This window comes from Sciurus vulgaris (assembly GCF_902686455.1).
Source record: "Sciurus vulgaris genome assembly, chromosome: 2".
NCBI classification, from domain to species: domain Eukaryota; kingdom Metazoa; phylum Chordata; class Mammalia; order Rodentia; family Sciuridae; genus Sciurus; species Sciurus vulgaris.
In genome coordinates, this window is record NC_136462.1 from 188,053,984 (window position 1) to 188,071,982 (window position 17,999).

The 17,999-nt window shown below is 47.9% G+C and overlaps 1 protein-coding gene across 10 annotated transcripts in view; it reads right to left on the minus strand.

Moving 5' to 3' along the window:
- PTPRT (protein tyrosine phosphatase receptor type T) overlaps window positions 1–17,999 on the minus strand; it is a 1,026,485-nt gene that overhangs the window by 738,859 nt on the left and 269,627 nt on the right. For all 10 annotated transcript variants that reach the window (XM_079126897.1, XM_079126896.1, XM_079126893.1 and 7 more), the window contains exon 2: window positions 9,060–9,185. In XM_079126897.1, the coding sequence (XP_078983023.1) occupies window positions 9,060–9,185 (126 nt within the window). The remainder of the gene's footprint in view (window positions 1–9,059; window positions 9,186–17,999) is intronic.

Genomic DNA, 17,999 nt, shown 5'->3' on the forward strand with positions numbered 1-17,999 from the left:
TCCCGTTTTTTAAGAAGATGCAATGTTTTATCATTAAACAGGGAATACAAAAGTATAACTAGCTAAATGGAAGCATAAGAACTTATAGCTTTAAACCAATCAATAGTAATATCAGGAGCAATCAAGGACACTTGATTGCACATCCAGGTCATTTCAACATAAGTGCTACATTAAAGGAATAGTGGGTCTGCTTGGGATGTATCATGTTTTAGCAAGGGGAGCCTCTTGCATGTCCCTCTGTGTGGTTGTGACTACAGGTCAGGCCCCAGCATGAAGCGAGGGATAGTCCCCAGAGTCCCTGTATTTGCCCCAAGGATCCTGGAATCAACTCCAGAGAAGAAGAGCCCAAACCAACAGGGCTCTTGTACCACGTGGCCCATCCTAGCCCCGACCTCTTTACGCTGAGAGGAGGTGCTCGGATCATAAAAGCTGCAAGTGCCCTGCAAATGCTCACGCAGCAGCAGCCTCCCAGGGTGCCCTGAAATCACTTCTCCCTGACTCCCTAACACCAATTACCCATCGACAAGAGAGCCCCATATGAACCACCCTCCTGTTCCAGGCCCCACGCAGGGCATAAGGAATTCAGCCCTTGCCCAGGAGGAGCACACGGGCCTGGTGGGGGATCAGAGACGACACTGCTGATGAAACTCAGCAAGAGCAGCACACAGGAGAGGCGCGTGCCCTCCCGGAGGAGGTGGCCTCTGTGCAGGCCTCTGATGGAGGAGGAAGCGGGAGAGGAGGCCTGCTCCAGCCCAAGGTTCGGCAAGTACAAGAAAAGCATGGGTGTGACCCGCAGGGTTTGTGGTTGCAACAAGAAAAATCAACTATCTTTCTCAAACTAGGAATGTTCCGGAAGAATACTGGAAAGCTTATCATGAAGGGGAAGCTTTAGGATCAGGCTTGATAAACAAGCAGAAGTAAAGCAGCTCTGGGTGACCCACAAGCAGGACATTCCACAATGTCTTTTGGTATAATCGCCATGGTTGGACACCACCACCACCACTGGACACACCAGCCTCTGGCTACTGGCCCATCCTTCCTAGATGGAAAGTCCCGGGCAGGAGGACCCACTAGCTGCATCCAGGTGCAACCTGGTCAACCACACCCAGATTGCCTGGCAGTGTCCAGGACCTTTGCCATCTAGGCACCACCAAGACACATCTCAATGGGCAATTCCCAAAAATCCACAGCAGGACTGAACACAGAACAACACAGAGAGGAAAGAACAGAAGAGGAGGCTGAGGCTGGAGCCACATGCTGGGACGTATCATGGGAAAGTTGAACTGTTAACAGCAATTCAGGCTGGGCACAGTGCTGCACACCGATAATCCCTGTGGCTCGGAGGCTGAGGCAGGAGGATCATGAGCTCAAAGCCAGCCTCAGCAAAAGCAAGGCACTAAGCAACTCAGTAAGACCCTGTCTCTAAATAAAAAACAAAGTAGGGCTGGGGATATGGCACAGTGGTCAAGTGCCCCTGAGTTCAATCCCCATACTGAACAGCAATTCATTTAACAAACATTTAATGAAAAGTTGCAATTGATGAGTGGATAAAGAAACTGTGGTATATATACACAATGGAATATTACTCAGCCATAAAGAATGACAAAATTATGGCATTTGCAGGCAAATGGATGAAATTGGAGAATATCATGCTAAGTGAGATAAGCCAATCTCAAAAAGCCAAAGGACGAATGATATCGCTAATAAGTGGAGGATGACACATAAAGGGGGGGAAGGGAAGGGTTAATGTTAGGGTTAGAGTTAGGGTTAGGGAGGGGGGGCAAGTATGGAGGAAGAAAGTACTGTATAGAGGGTAAAGAGGGGTGGGGGGAAGGGAAAAAATAACAATGAATCAAACAACATTACTCTATGTAAATTTATGAATACACAAATGGTATGCCTTTACGCCATGTACAAACAGAGAAACAACATGTATCCCATTTGTTTACAATAAAAAAAAAAAAAGAAAAAAGAAAAGTTGCCCTTCCCCAGGGGGAGAGAAGCTCTCTTGGTATGGAGACCATGAACAGACCTGCTTCATCCAATCCCACTAGAGAGCCCATCCTACTCCTGATGGCTGACATCCACCCTGGTCAGCCATTGGACCATTCTGGTTGATACTAGTTCAAACACAATTCCTGCTAAGCCCAGAAGGTCTCCATCCAGTACCTAAGCCAAGAGGTACATGTGGGGGACCACTACCCTTCTGTTTTGGGTTTTGTCCTTCAGAATTCACAAAACATTTTTTCTTCCTCACCATTAACTCATGGGCAAATTTCTAGGATTACATGCTTGACATGTGGATGATATTCTTCCTCCAGATATCAAAAATAATACACAAGCTTTCTGGGTTCTTGGTGCATAAGAGAAAACGGAAACACGTACAAAGAAACGCAAATTTGATGATTCCTACTGGAGCAGGTGCAGAGGTGTAGGTAGACACTCCGTGCCAGGAGAGTTAGGAGTCACTACAAGGAACTTAAGTATGCAACAGCACGGAGTAGTTAAATAAATTGGGGAACAGCCATTGGAATGGAAAGCCCTGCAGCTTTTAGAAAGCATGCTTTTGAGGAATATTTAAGGACATGGGGAAAATGCTAAAAACCAGCATAAAATAGAAAAATAGATATTTATGTGAGTTTGTATGCACAGACGACTTTCATCTCATTCGTGGTAGCTATCTCTATTGTGCATTTCCTCTTCAGTGAATATGCATTATTTTTTTGCCATCATAAATCACAACTGTAAATAGGAATCATTTATAAGACACTTAATTGACGACAGCATCCTAAATGCAGTTTATCTCTCGCCACTGGGGGCTCGAGCTGCCTCTCCCCAGCCCAACACCAAGCTCACATAACCTTGGACCAGTCCCTTCTTTCTCTGGGACTCAGGTTTCTCCAAAATAAAGAGGTGACAACATCTCTGAACTCACAGGATGGTGGCACATTAGATTAAGAGTTGCGCGGGAAGATGCCTAATCCAGTCCTTGGTTGGAGAGGACAGGTAGCAAAGGCAGCTTCCTTGGAAGAAAAATAAGTGTCTGGTATTTCCAGAGCCCTGTGTGAGGCACCCTGGCGGGTGGGAGGGGCAGGTGGCCTGGGGGGGGGGGGCTTCGGCCAACAGAAAGCTGCCCTCCCCCAGTTCTGGAGGACAGAAGCCTCAAAACACAGTGTTGGCAGGGCTACGTCCCATCCAAGGCTCAGGGAAGAGCCCTTCCTTCCTTCCTGGTCTAGTCCCGGGGTCTGAGGCCAATCCTTGGTGCTTCCTGGCTGGTACAGGCATCAGTGCCACCTCCCCCTCCAACTTCCCCAGCACACTGGACTAGGGCCCAGTGGGACTCCTCAGAACTCAGTTATGCCAGGAGAACCGCATTTCCAAGGAAGGTCACATCCATAGGGCCAGGAGTGAGGACTTCAGCTTGTCTTGTGAGGGGACAGTTCCATCCATAACTGTCTGTCACCAGTCCTCTCCCTGTGACCCAAGCACCTAGAGCAAAGCAGGAACACGCAGCCAAGGCCCAGGGGCATGAAGGGAGTCCCAGATCGCCTTGGGACCCACTCCTGCCCCCATGGTAGGTGGCGGGTTGCCATACTCCCCATGTGTATGCCCCTGTGTTCTCCCAGAGGACACCCCGTCCCCGGCCCTCCCTTCCCTCCCCTCGGGCAACTGTACAATTGCCTGCACTTCTCTGCTCTTGAAATACACATGGGACGCATTCTAAACCTACTGTAGGTAGATGACTTGGGTTGCAGAGGGGCCAGGCAAAGAGGGGTGTGCCTCTGGGGACTAAGGTGGCCTGGGAAGAAGCCCCACTGGGGAGGGTACAGGAGAGGGTCTGCTGATCCTGCCCTGCTCAGTGGCAGACCCTGGGGAGGGGCAGGTCCCAGAAGGGATGCTGGGTGGGGCAGCTGGGCTGGACCCAGACAATGGCTCCCAGCCCTGGAAAGAAGCAGCCGATTCACAAGGAGACCACAGGGATCACAGTAGCTGGTTCCTTGGAGGAAATCACAGGGCTGGATTAAGCCTCCAGCACAGTCATAGCGCCCTGGGGAATGTGGGGCCCCCATGGTGTTCAAATTTTAACATCCCACCTCCCTAGGGTCTCAGGGTCAAAGCGAAGTTGGTGTCAATAAGAGACAGAGATGCACATTTTTATGCACTCAGGGCAGCCTGAGCTTGTCCCTCCTGCATTCCTGATACTTAAGTTAGTGTCCTGCAGGCATTTGAGGGAAACTCCTAAGCCCGGTTGCCTCTGGGCTTACTGCGGCTCTGACATTTCTGCAGACCCCAAGAGGCCCTCCTGCTTGGCGCCAGGCTGTTCCTCAGGGCTACACCAAGGGTGGGGAAGGCTGGAGGAGCTGCTGCTCCATGGACAGGAGAGAGTTCTAGAGAGAGGGTCTATGGGCACAGCGACCCCCATTCCTCTGTGACAGCCCAGTCAGTGTGGACCAGAGGGGAAAGCAGGTCTGGACCTGGACTGCCAGCCCGAGGGCTGTGCCCAGGAGCAGGATGAGGAAGAGCAAGACCGTGGCATGTGTGTAGTCTGACCCAGGGAGGAGGCCATGCAGGCTGGGAGGGAAAGGCCGCTCTGGCCGACACCAGTGACCGGATGGAAAGCAGCACCCCGTGCCTGAGTCTGAGGAGGGGCCAAGTCCCAGGGTGGGCCGGCTCTTCAGCCCCAGAGACTGTGGGAACCAGAAAAGAAGCTAAAGAAACTGACATGGGCTGAGCCTTGCCCTGTGTAGACCGTCCACCCTCACACAGGACCCTCCACTGAACTGTCACGCTGGTCCCCAAGTTGAAGATGTGGAGATTGGGGCAAAGGGATGGAAGCCCCAGGCCACTCAGCTAAGGCATAAGATTCAAATAAGCTGACCTGTGAGTATGTCTATGATAAGGGCTTCAAAAAGCGGAACCATAAGAGAAACCTGCTATAGATCAACAGGTGAGGAAAGAACTCTGTGTAAAGTTGTGTGAGATGAGACCTGAAGAAACTGGCCAAGAGGAGAGTGGAGAGAATCATTCCTGTGAGAGGGAACAGCACGTGCAAAGGCCCTGTGCCAGGAAAGAATGTGTCTGACAAATGGCAAACAGCCAGTGTGCCTGGAGCATTTCGAGAGAGAGAAGAAAGGGACTTGCAGATGACACTGGATCATGTGGAAGCTTACTGGCCATGGTGAGAAGTACAGATTCCATCCTACGTGCCAGGCCACTGAAGGGATTAAGTGATAAAATAACGTGTTCTGATTTACCCTGACCAAGAACAGCATGGAGCTTGTCACACACAGGGGTTTGATAAAAGGCTGTGGAACATTTGAATAAATAGACTCAAACTAGATTTCAGGCAAGATGGAAATTGCTGGATTTAAGAAAGGGAGAGGCAGATTTCAGCCTTTGCCCACCAGAAGAACATCCATGCCTCTCCGCCTGAGCTGCATGCACGGCCCCCGAAATCCACAGGCACATCATGACAGAATAATTTCAGTGATCATTATCAAATGCTTCTATTTAGAACAGCTCAGAAGATTGTATTAGCACAATCCAATATTTATGAAATGATGCTTTGCCATAATGAGGGACTGAGAAAATTAAGATCAGAAGTGAGTGTCGCATCTCTAGGGAGAAACAGTGGCAGGAGTGAAAAGCAGTCATTTCACCTGGGGACACCCAACGCTCCTCTGCATTAGACACTGAAGACACAGCTGTGAGCCAGACCGCCACCATCTACAGTCACATGGAGCTTCTCATCTGGGGACAAAGCACACGCTGAGCAAATGGCACCAGCTATCACTTGTGACCTGAGGAAAGTGCCGTATGCAGGGCAGCTCATTACGGTGGGAGATGGCCCAGACTGAGACAGGAAGAGGAGCAGGAGGGCAGGGCAGAGGGAAGCTGCCATGGAGAGGCCCTGCCCTGTGTGAATTCCTGAGGCAGTCGAGCTAGAACATTCTGGAAACTGACAGAAATTGGTGTGAAGCGAGCCTGGGAGGAAGAGGAACTGGATGAGGGTGGGCCAGAAGGATCAGTCATCAAGAAGGCCTCAAGGCTGCCGTGCAAAGCCACAGAAGGACTGGAAGCAGAAACAAGATAGAGACCAGATAGGGAAGAATTAACACGCCCAGGCCACAGTCCAGAATCATCTCTTTGGCTTCTGGGTGGAGAAGGGATTAAAGTCAAAAGGGTAAGTCAAGGAGCCTGTCAAAGTTTTCCAGCTACCCAGAAAAGAGCCAGGGGAACTCTCTACCAGCACAGTGGTAGAAGAGATGAAGAGACTCGGAAACACCCAAGATGTACTCAAGGGGAAAGGCAGCGGAGTAAAGTGCTTAATTTGAAAAGGGAGGAAGAGAGGAGAGAGAGACTAGGGCTTCTGGTTTCTGAATCAGCAGCTGAGTGGGTGAAGCAGGTTTTCCCAAGACAAGGAACACTGGGGACTGAGTCAAGAGGGAAACGGGAAGAGTGGATCAAGAGCCAGGTTTGGAGATGTTGAGCTGGGGAGCCTACGAGACCCTGCAGGGTTTCGCGTGGGCTCAAGTTGAGCAGAAAGAGCATGTGTGTGTGCACGCACACACGCACATCCCACACACACATGCACATGCGTGGTGGTTCAGTCGACTTCTTCCCTGCTGTGACTAAAAGACCCAACCAGCACAATTGTAAAGGAGGAAGAGTTTATTTGAGGGCTCACAGTTTCAGAGGTATGAGTCCACAGAAGGCCGGCTCCATTCCTTAGGGCTCGAGTGCAGGCAGAACGCCATGGTGGAAGACGTTGGCAGAGGGAAGCAGCTTGCATGATGATCAGGAAGCAGAGGGAGAGAAGTCTCCACTCACCAGTTACAAAATATATACCCAAAGTCACACCCCCAATGCCCACTTCCTCCAGCCACCACTTCAGTTACCACTCAGTTAATCCCTATCAGGGAATTAATCACTGATTGGGTCAAGACTCTCACAACCAATCATTCCTCCTCTGAACCTTCTTGCATTGTTTCGCACATGAGTTTTTGGGGGACACCTCGCATCTAAAACATAACATATACATACACACATCATGCACACACATCAACACACATGCACACACACATATACACACACACTGTAGAATCCAGATTTATTCAGCCAATATCAAAGATGGCCAGCAGAGCAAAGAACAGGTAATGTGTTCAAAGCACAGGTGTTTGGGGCTCTTGGTGTCCCCAACAGGAGGAATAAGTCTATCATCTAAACCAAGGCACTTTTGAGATTAAAGTCAACCTGGTTAAAATAATGGCTGCACCAATTTGCAACTCCACCAGCAATGTAAAAGTGTGCCTTTTTCCCCACATCCAGACCAACGTCTATTATTGTTTGTGTTCTTGATAACAGCCATTCTAATTGGAATAAGATGAAATCTTAGAGTTGTTTTACTTTGCATTTCTCTAATTACTAGAGATGTTGAACACTTTTTCATATATTTATTAATTGCCTGTATATCTTCATCTGTAAGTGTCCAGTTCCTTGCCCATTTAGTGATTGGGTTCTTTGTATTTTTGGTCTAAAGTTTTGTAAGTTCTTTATAGGGGAATGAGGAAAGAATGGAGGAACTTTAGAGTACGAGAGGGAGGGGGTATGAAAAATGGTGGAATGAGACAGACATCATTACCCTATGTACATGTATGATTACTCAAATGGTATGAATCTACATCGTGTAAACCACAGAAATGAAATGATGTACTCCATTTCTGTACAATGAATCAAAATGCAGTCTGTAAAAAAATAAATAAATTTTAAAAAATCATAATGGGACAACAGGTGCAGAGGTTGCTCCACTTCACCTTACTGTTGACGCCTCTGCTACCCAAAACAAGAAGCCACCAGATCTGAAATGCTCCACTTTGTACTACAGCACACTTTCACCCTACCTAAGGCTAACACTAACACTCAAGAGAAGCCTACACAATACATGCCTTAATAGCAGTTATGTCGAGCCATCCAGTGGCCTTCTGCTTTGGAGCCAAAGTCCATGAGGCCCACCCGCACCTGAACATTTTCAAGCATCTTCTCTGCCTCCAGCTTAGTGGCATCCTGGAAAATCCCCTTTACCAGAGGTGGCTGAGAAGACCCAGCAGCAGACAGTGCACTGTGCAGGTCTACAGTCCATCAGAGAGGTCTGGGTTGGAGGCATGAATGCTGGAGAGTCAGCAGTGGACAGACGGAATCAGAAGCTATGGAGTAGCGAGGCCCTCAGTGGAAAGAGTACAGAGCCGCCCAAAGAACACAGATGCTTAAAGGTCAGAGTAAGCCAAGGAGACAAAAGGAAAGCAAGGGAGAGCCTCAGGAGGGGCTGCTGAAGACCAGGACCTGTGGGCTGCTGGGAGCCCTCAGCCCAGAGGACCCACAGAGAAAGGTGGCTCTTCTCCACCCACCAACCCAACTAGGCCAGAGGGCACTCTGAACTTTCCCAGAACTGCAATTCTTGATACCTCATCTCACCAGGTAAACCTCATCAGGATGCACCTCACCCCCAGGTGTACCCCACTCTCCAGGCGTTCTCTCTGAGTATGAGCACACCTCCTCTGGGTATTCCCCCTAAAGCGTGTCAGTTGTCCCTCTCCTGCAGATATCCATCAGGAGTCTACTGGACTTTGGTTTCATTGGCTGAGGACAAGCTTGGTATTCAGGAGGTCAGGACACTGACTTTATGAGTAATACTCTGGAATTTTCCCTATATACATGCAACCTGTGTCTATGCAGCCTAGAAGAAAAGGAGTGACTTTAAATCCTCCCCCAGATCTTTCTTCCCCCCAAATCCCAACACCGTCAGACTCCCATGCAAAACCCAGTGATACCCTAGGAATGCCTAGAGCTTAGAATCTCAAAGGTAAAAGAAATCCTAAAGATCCCTGAATCCCGGATATACATGACTCTCGCTACATCCTGAAGAATTCACTCAGTCTTGGTTTGAACTCCTCAGAGGATGGGAAACTCACTACCTAAGAGTTATCCGTTGCCCTCTCAGACAGTTCAATCCATAAGAAATTCTTCCCCCATCACAGCCCCCCAAAAGATGGATCACATACCTGTAGGCACTGCTGGGTCCAGCATTGGTTTTTCCCACGTGTTAATCTGCTCCCATGTGAACCCATTGGTCCCTAGGGCCACACTATATCCACAGTTGCTGTAGTGCTCATCAAAGGAACAGCCACCTGCAGACAAAAAGAAAAAACCATGGTAAATACATCCCTGTGTCTCAGGCTTGGCTCGTTCCCCTTGTCTCATTGGTTCTTCATTTACAGCTTTGCATTTTAAACTCTGGAGAAGACTTCTTTACAAAAAGGCAAGCAAATTGGATTTTTATATGTGCTTTGGTGCTCATAGGAAAGGCGCTGGCACCGGCAGGCCCCCCTGTTTTAAAAAGTTAATAAGGGTAGTTACATTGATTTCAATCTTCCTTCCTGAGAAAGTAAACAGCAACGTCTCCTTCTAAAGTAGGAAAACTGAATGCCAGGACATGCCTCTGTAATTGCTGCTCACAACATGGAGAGATGCGACAGACAGCAGGAAGAGAACTAGCTTCAGAGTCCAGCAAAGCTGGACCCACAGTTTGGCTTTGCAAAGCTGCACATGCTTGGGCCACATGCTTAACATCCGAGTCTCAGTTCCCTCACCCAACATGGAGGGAAATAGCCATCATACGGAAATACCATCGAGTGGATTAACATATGAAGAGTGGCACAGAACACAGTCTTGATGCCCACCTCCTTCTCTGTGAACTCAGTCTGAAAACCCATTTTTCATGGAGTAGCAAGAGAATTTGTGAGAAATCAGATGATCATTTATCAGGAAGACAGTAAAGTTGATGCTGATAACATGCAGAGTTTATCCTTTTAACTAAGTTCTGACTATCCACCATTTGACAATAAGTGGTTCATTCACTATGACAAGGAATCACTGAGCATAGGCTTTGTGTCAAAAGTCCCCTGGAGGTAACAATGACAGATGTGGAAGCTCCGGCGAGGCGATGCTGGTGTGCCCAGAGAAACGGGAGCCCACCACATCCTGGAGGGGGACGGGGAAGAAGAGGAGGAGAACTAACAGGACTCCAACAGGCGGGAACATCTCCACGGGCAGAGAGTTGGGGGAAGGGCATCCTGGGGGCGCCCACAGGGTATATGAAGGCAGGAGGCCCCAGTGGGACCTATTCCCCACAGCAGCCTGCAGGCTGGTCTCCCAGATGTGTTTCACACTGTCCCTTTGATGTCCGTCTCCTTGATGACCACAGACATCATCACATCGCCTTCCCCCTCCTTTAAACACCCATTTGTTCCCTGCCATACATAGAACAACATCTTCAATAAACCGGATGTCTACGTGTCCCCCACCCCAGTCTCATATGCTGAAACCTAACCCCATGTGCCATGGTGTGAAGAGATGGGACTTTTGGTAGATGACTAGGAGAGCTCTTGCAAATGGGATCCCTGCCTTATAAAGAGGCCTAGGGAACATGTTTGCCCCTCTGCCACATGAGGACACATAGATGGCACCATCTATGAAAAACAGATCCTCGCTAGACACTGAATCTGTTGGCAACTTGATCTTGGACTTCCCAGCCTGTGGAACCACGAGCAATACATTTCTATTTGCATAAATTTCCCAGTTTAAGGTATTTTGTTACAGCAGTGCAAATGGACCAAGATAGCAACCCAAGAGTCTTGGGCTAAGCAATGGAGGGCTGGACCTATTTTGGTGGTGCAGAAGTTGGAGAATTGAGTTCTGATAATTAAATTGATTTGCAGTAAAAACCAGGAATTGGTGGTGGTACAAGGGGTGTTATATGGACAACTAGAGAGGAAAGGAAAGGAAAAGGAGAGAGAAGTCCAAGATTTAGAAGGTGACAGCTGCTGTGGTTTGGAAATGTGTCCCCTGAAAGCTCTGTGTTGATGCAGGGATATTCGGAGGTAAAGTGAATAGACCGTGAGAGCTGTAGCCTAATGGGTCCATCCCAGTTTGAATGAACTAACTGGGTGTCAACTGTAGGCGTAGCCGGAGGACATGGGTCACTGGGGACACCCTCTGGAAGGGTGTATGTTCCCTATGCACCGCCCCCCTCCCCGTGCTTCCCAATCACCAAGAGCTGATTAGCTTTCCTCCTCTGTATTCTTCAACCACAGGGCTCCGCTCACCTCCAGCCCAGAGCAATGGAACCTGCTCTGAAACCATGAACCAAAATAAACTTTTCCTCCACTAAGTGGTCCTTGTCAGATATTTTGGTCACAATAATGAAAATCTAACTAACACAATGGCCAATGAAAAATTTTCACCGGGAAATAAAGGATAAGAACTGATTAATGCATTGGTAAGGACTGTTCATCCACTCATCCACCCATGCAACAGTGATTTAACTGAAGACTTCCTGAAGAAGAGACGTAATACCAGCCACCGGCTATACAGCGGTTTACAGAAAAGGTAGGCAATTGTGATAGATGAGACAGATAGAGAGGAAACGAGTGAGCTCATGGACAATTGCACGCTGACGAACGTGCTACGAAGACCACATCTGGAAGTGGGTGACAGGATCACTAAGCTGCAGTGGTCTGAGAAGCTTTCTAACCATGAATTGGAAATGGCCTTCTGTCCTGCTCCACAGTGGTCCTTCCCTACACCCAGCCTCTCATGGCACAACAGCCATGTGTCACTGGTGCCGTTGGGAACTGAGGGAAGAAAGGCGGCACCCAGTGTGAACGGAAAAGGATCAGCATAAAAAGTTAGTCATAGAGACAAGAGGGCATGAGGGGGAGCCATGATGGGAAGCTCCATCCCAGATGGAATGGAGAAGGGTGGTCTCAAAGGGCAAGGAGGGAGACAGCTGATCCACCAGCTTCCACTAGAAAGTCACCTTCAGAGTGGGAATAATTCTAGCATACAGGAGTTTAAAAGTATTTGTTGAATGAATGAACCAATAAATGCTAAAGGCACAGTCTCCTGCTCTTCCAAGCCCTGAGCTTCACCTACCTACTCCTGCACAATCATAGGTAAACAGTTACACCTGAGCTGACTGCTAAGGTCCAGGGCACATCTCTGCTCCAAAGATATTTCCTAGACTACCTTGCTGCCCCTGTTGCTGAGCTATGATGGTCACTTCAATCTGCAGCAAATGAACAAATGCTTTCCCCTTATAATAGTCTGACCTTTGACACTGGGGTTCTAGGCCTCCTGGGGTGAGGACCTCCAAAGGTATGGAAGAACTCAATTAGAGTGGAGTGGAAAGCTGCCTTTCACTCTGTCTTGAGCCACGATCTCTTTGGGAAATTCAGACCCTGCTGCCATTTCTATCCCATTCTGCAGAATTTTCAACCCTTCAATGTCCCTCCTAGAGAAGACTTTCTAGAAACAGGTGCCTGTTCTGCCCACTGTCTGAGTCTTAGGACACATGGTCCATTCCTGGACTCCAGGCAATGCAGAAAATACAGCTGGGGAATGTAATTTCCCTCTGTGCTCTATGTACATCTAGAACACAGACCACATTTTTCTGTGTTAGTCAACTTTTCATCACTATGACCAAAATCCTGACAAGAACAACTTAGAAAATAAAAAGTTTCTTTGGGTCATGACATCGCAGGATCAGTCCATGGTTAGCCAACTTGTTGCTCTGGGCCTGGGCTGTGGCAGAACATCATGGCGGAAGGGCGTGGTGGAGGGAAGCTGCTCAGCTCATGGCAGCGTGGAAGCTCAGAGAGCAAGAGAGATGCCAGGGACAGAATCTAAAGCCACGGGGCATGCCCCCAGTGACCTACTTCCTCTGACCATGCCCTACCTGCCTACAGTTACTACCCAGTATGGTAGTCTTTCAAATTATTATTCCATCAAATGGATTAATCTTCTGATTAGATTACAGCTCTCCTAATCAAATCATTTCACCTCTGAACATCACTCCCTCACCAATCATGAGCTTTTGTGGGGGGAATACCTCATATCCAAAGCATAACAACATTCAAGGGATGCTGTCTAACTGGTCATTGGTGCAGCTGCAGCAGCCTGATAAATATAGAAGCAGAAAGTACAGCCTGGTGACAAAAATCAAATTGAGGACAGGAAAAGAAAGAAAAGCAGGACAGAGGAGGGAGTTACAAATCCATGCTGCAATTTCCCTCACGCCCATCTGCTAAAAGGGGGTGATAGGTTTGACTCTGAGCTTCTGACACCCAATATTAAATAGAAAAATTGGCCAGGTACTGGACACTGTGTTCATGCAATAAACGTCAGATTGCTCAGGAAAATGACAACCAGTCCAAGGGTTTAGATCAGACAAGAGCTCCTCTGCAGGGAGAGTCGTAACAGAAACCTCATATCCAGTAATGAAACAACATCCCATATCTGAAACAACATCCACATGAGGGGTACATGACCATTTCATAAAAATGTTTCTTATAATCATTCTCAGTATAAACTGATAGCATCACCCAAACACATGCATCAGGAAGACCAATTCCCTGGGACCCCAAAGACAAAATCTAGATACCTACACCCCATTGGTCTGGCTTGATTCAGAGATAAGAGTCTAAAACTATTCAGGAGAGAAAATGCACTTAAATATTTTTCAAGACATTATCCCTGGATTTTCTTCCTCTTCATCCACAGATTGAGAAGCAGAGTAGTTGTGAGCTCAAGACTGCACAACCTGACAGCAAGTGGCGTTGCCAGCTGGGTACAACCTCCTGGCCCACATCCCTTCCCACTTCTGAGTCACCATTTTCTGGGCTTCAGGGACAAGATGACCACAAGGAAACCTCCAGCTGCAAAGTCTAAGTGTTCCAGAGACTCAAAAGGCTCTGAGAACTCTCAGGGATCACAGAGACGCAGAGCCATGCCACCAGCCCAAGCACGGACCATAATGTCAGGGTCACTGGGAGCCTTGGAGGGGAGGAAAAGAAAAGCCACACTGCTCCTGGACTGGAGCATGAACCATTCAAACCTGCAACCCTGGATCTCACTACAGATCCCTCTTGTGCTTCTAAAAATCACTTCTCTCAATTTACAACTCGTAGAGGCCATAATACCTGCCCCAAACACAAAACAAAAACAAAAGGGCCAGCCATGGTTGCAGGTGTTCGAGGCAGGCTACTTAGGGAAGACAGATGTGTGGGGAGATTTCCTAAGGAAACTCATTTGGATGCTGACCCCATTCAGGTATGAGGGGCAGGTGGCCCATTTAACCAATGTCAACTTTACCACAATCATTTTTGTGGGAAACAAAAACCCCACCTTCTCCCCAGAAGTTAGGCTTAGCCTTCAGAGGACACAATCTGGTTTGCTGAAGACCCCTATAACTGCAGGAGGACAGGCAAGGAGAGCCACTATCCAAGGACTCTGAACAGAAGAGTGGCACCTAAACAGAAGAGCTATCTCCCTGGGCAGGTTGAGGTCAAAATGTGGCAAAGGCCCCAGATGCTCCGACGTGAGTCAAACATAAAAAGTCAACAGAGAAATGGGAAACTGTAGCAAGGAAATTGGATTTTGAAAATCCATTTGGATTTGGTAATGTATAGCATATCGGCATCTGTAAGGGAAGCAAAAATAGTGCTGGGTACATACTTTAGGATACATTAAAGCATAAATAAAGTTTATAGTGCCAATCAGAATTTTTTTTAAACATGAGCTCTTCTTCTGAAAATGAGAGAGAAATAGAATTCAATAAAAATACAAATGTGTCTGCCTCTGCATTTTTCAGATATGATCCTGTGTATTCTTGAGCAGAATTAAGTTCAGAAGAGGAACTAAAGATTTGTTGGGATTCTGCAGTGTGCCAGGCACTGTATTGGAGCTATGTAGGTATATATGTAAATCTATCCACATATGAATGTAGGTAGCTCCAACACAACCCTCTAGGACAGGGGCAAGCAACTTTTTCTGTAAAGGACCAGACATTAAATATTTTCAGCTTTGGGGCCACCGAGTCTCTGTGACAACTACTCAACTCTGCCATTTTAATGCCTAAACAGCCTTAGATAACATGCGAGCAAAGGGCATAGGTATGTTTCAATAAAACTTTATTTACAACAACAAACCAGATTTTGTTCAGAGGCCTTGGTTTACCAATTCCTGCACTAAGAGAAAAGCACGGCTCTCTCCATCTTACAGATGTAAACTTGTCACCACAGTCCTATAAGGGACTTGCTCACATGGGGGAAAAGCATATATACAATAATAGTAACACCTTCTTTCATTGACAGGTAATGTGAGGAGGTGTGCAGGCCCTACCCATACCATCTTTAACCCTCACCACAGGTCCTGATATTTGGATTATACCCATCTTACAGATGTAGTGGCACAGGCTCAGAGAAGTAAGCTCACCCACAGGAAGCAGCGGAGTGAGGACATTAGCCTGAAAATGTGGTACCAAAGCCCAGGTACTCACCATTGCTCCAACCCTCCCCCTTTTAGAATACTCAGTGTTTCACAGAATCTGAGTCTCGCCCTACTGCTTCTGGAATAGAGAGTTGTGCCTATAATATTCAACACTAGAGCTTAGAGAAGATAGCAAACTGAGCCCCACATTTAAAAAAAAAAAAAAAAAAAAAAGTGGAAATTTGCCTTAGGTTGCTCTCGATGGTAGGCACTACTTCCAGTGAAGCTCATAATTTTGACAAACATAATCAGAAACCATGCTGAGTGGCCATGAGCGAGGATGCACAGAAACACCCACTTCCCTGGCATATGTAACTGCGAGTGACAGTTCTAGGAAACCTACAGATCTGGAGCACCTGAGGTCACATCACTATCTCTCCAGTTCCACGATCTAGAGATCCAAGAGAGCCAGAGAATGCCACACTGTCCTCTCTCAGAGTGTAACCCACAGGTTGGGCTTGACCCTTAGTCAATGAAGGGCTAAATGGACCTCCACTCACGGAGAGCAGCCAGGCTGGCGCCCACCCAGGGGACTCTCGACCATCTATCAGTCTTCGCCTAGGGCCCAGGTGAACCCTGCGGAGGCTGGCAGCAGGTAGGGATTTAGGGCTTAGAGGTCAGGACCTTTGAAAGAGCATTCAACCGAGACCACCAAAGTCAGAGACTAAATCCAGAGAGAGAAGGGAGGATGAAAGGTGAAATGAGAAGCCATCAGGCTGCGGGATAAGAAAGAAGAGTGAGGTGAGGCCATGGACAGGCCCAGAAGCCACTAGAGGAGAAATACGATTATTTCCAGCGGATGCAGATCAAGCCCCAAGACTGCTGCGGATCCAGCTGTGAGCAGGTGTGGAGCAGAGGGGCCAGGGCCAGGGATCATGGTGCAACCGCAAGAGATGGAGGCGAAGCTGCTGGGCAGAGGCAAGTTCCACAGACCTGAGCACAAGAGCAATGACCCACACTGGCACAGGCACTGAACCAAGTGTCAGGCTCTGTGCCAAGTGCTCACCAACGGTGACTCCATTACTGACCACAATCACTCCATGAGATAAATACAACCATAAGGTTGCATTTTATGCACAAAGAAACTAAAGCATTGAAAGGTTAAAAAAGATATGCCCAAGAGCACACACATCGCCAACAGCAAAGCTTGTCTTTGAACCCAGACTAGATCACTTTGCACACTGACCCACTGTACTAGGTTGCCATGGCAATGAACTGGAAAGACAACCTTGACCTTGAAAGGACAGGCTGAGGTGGCGCAAGCTCTTCCTCATCATAAGATGCCGCTGAGCCAGTCTGCATATGCCCTGCTGCCAAATCACTGCCTAGGGCCAAGATGCCAGTCTGTAGTCTTGGAGTCAAGGCATGTCAGAGCCTCTGTGCCTTCAGCTCACAGGGAGGCCATGGCACGGTGGGAAAGGGAAGAAATGGAATTGGAGGCTCAAGATCAGCTGGAGATGTGGAGAGAGCTCCCTTGTGAGCTCTTCAGACTCAAGATGTAGCAGGAATAAATGGTGAGAGGGCACAGGAAAGGGAGATAGGATCAAGATAGTTTTTATTATTGTTAAGTGGGGGGTATGATGGTCAAACGTTTTCTTTAAAGAGCTCAATAGTAAATATTCTCAGCCTCGCGGGTTGACTTAGTCTGCTCTTGCTACCAGTTACAAAATACCACACAGGGGCTGACTTCAACAATAGACATTTATTTTCTCAGTTTCTGGAGAGCCAGTTTCTGGGAAGAGCCTGCTTCCTGGCTTGCAGATGGCCACCTCCCCACTGCATCGCCATAGGTACGCTGATGTGAGCAGAGAATGAGCTCCGGTTTTTCTTCCCAGGCCCCTGGAGCTAAGGCCCCACCCCTGAAACTCCATCTGACTTTTTTATTATTTCCCCAGCACTGGAGATGGAACCCAGGGGTGCTTTACCACTGGTCCTTCTTATTTTTTTATTTTGAGACAGCATCTTGCTAAATTGCTGAAACTATCTTGAACTTGGAATCCTCCTGCCTCAGCCCCCTAAATTGCTGGGATAACAGGTATATACCACACCTGGCCCACCCAACCTTTTCACAGGCCCTATCTATCTCCAAATTCGGTGATACTAGGATTAAGGTTTTGACATGTGAATTTCAGAGGAACGCAATTCAGCCCATATCATGGTGCATTAGTTTCCTCTGCCCAGGAACAAATTACCATCAACTTAGCATCTTAAAGTACCTATCTATAATGTGCGTTTTCTGTCAGGCAGAAGTCCAGGCACTGCCAAGAGTCTCTCTTCTTAGGGTCCCACAGGCTGAAAACCCAGGTGTCAGCTGAGCTGTGTTCTTTCTGGATCTTGGGGTTCTTTGTAGAGCTCCTGTGGTTTGGGCAGAATTCAGTTTCTTATGGTTACAGGACTGAAGTCCCTCTTCTTCTGGCCACGTGGCCCCTCTGTGAGCCCTCGCATTGCTGACCTCTTCCTCATCTGCTTCATTTGGGTTCATCCAGGAAATCGCCCTTCTAATAAGCCGAAGCCAATGAATTCTGGAGTTCAGTTATAGCTGAAGATGCCTTCGCCTTCCTCACCAACATAACTTGATCGGGGGAGTGAAATTCATTCTGCACACAGTTCTGTAC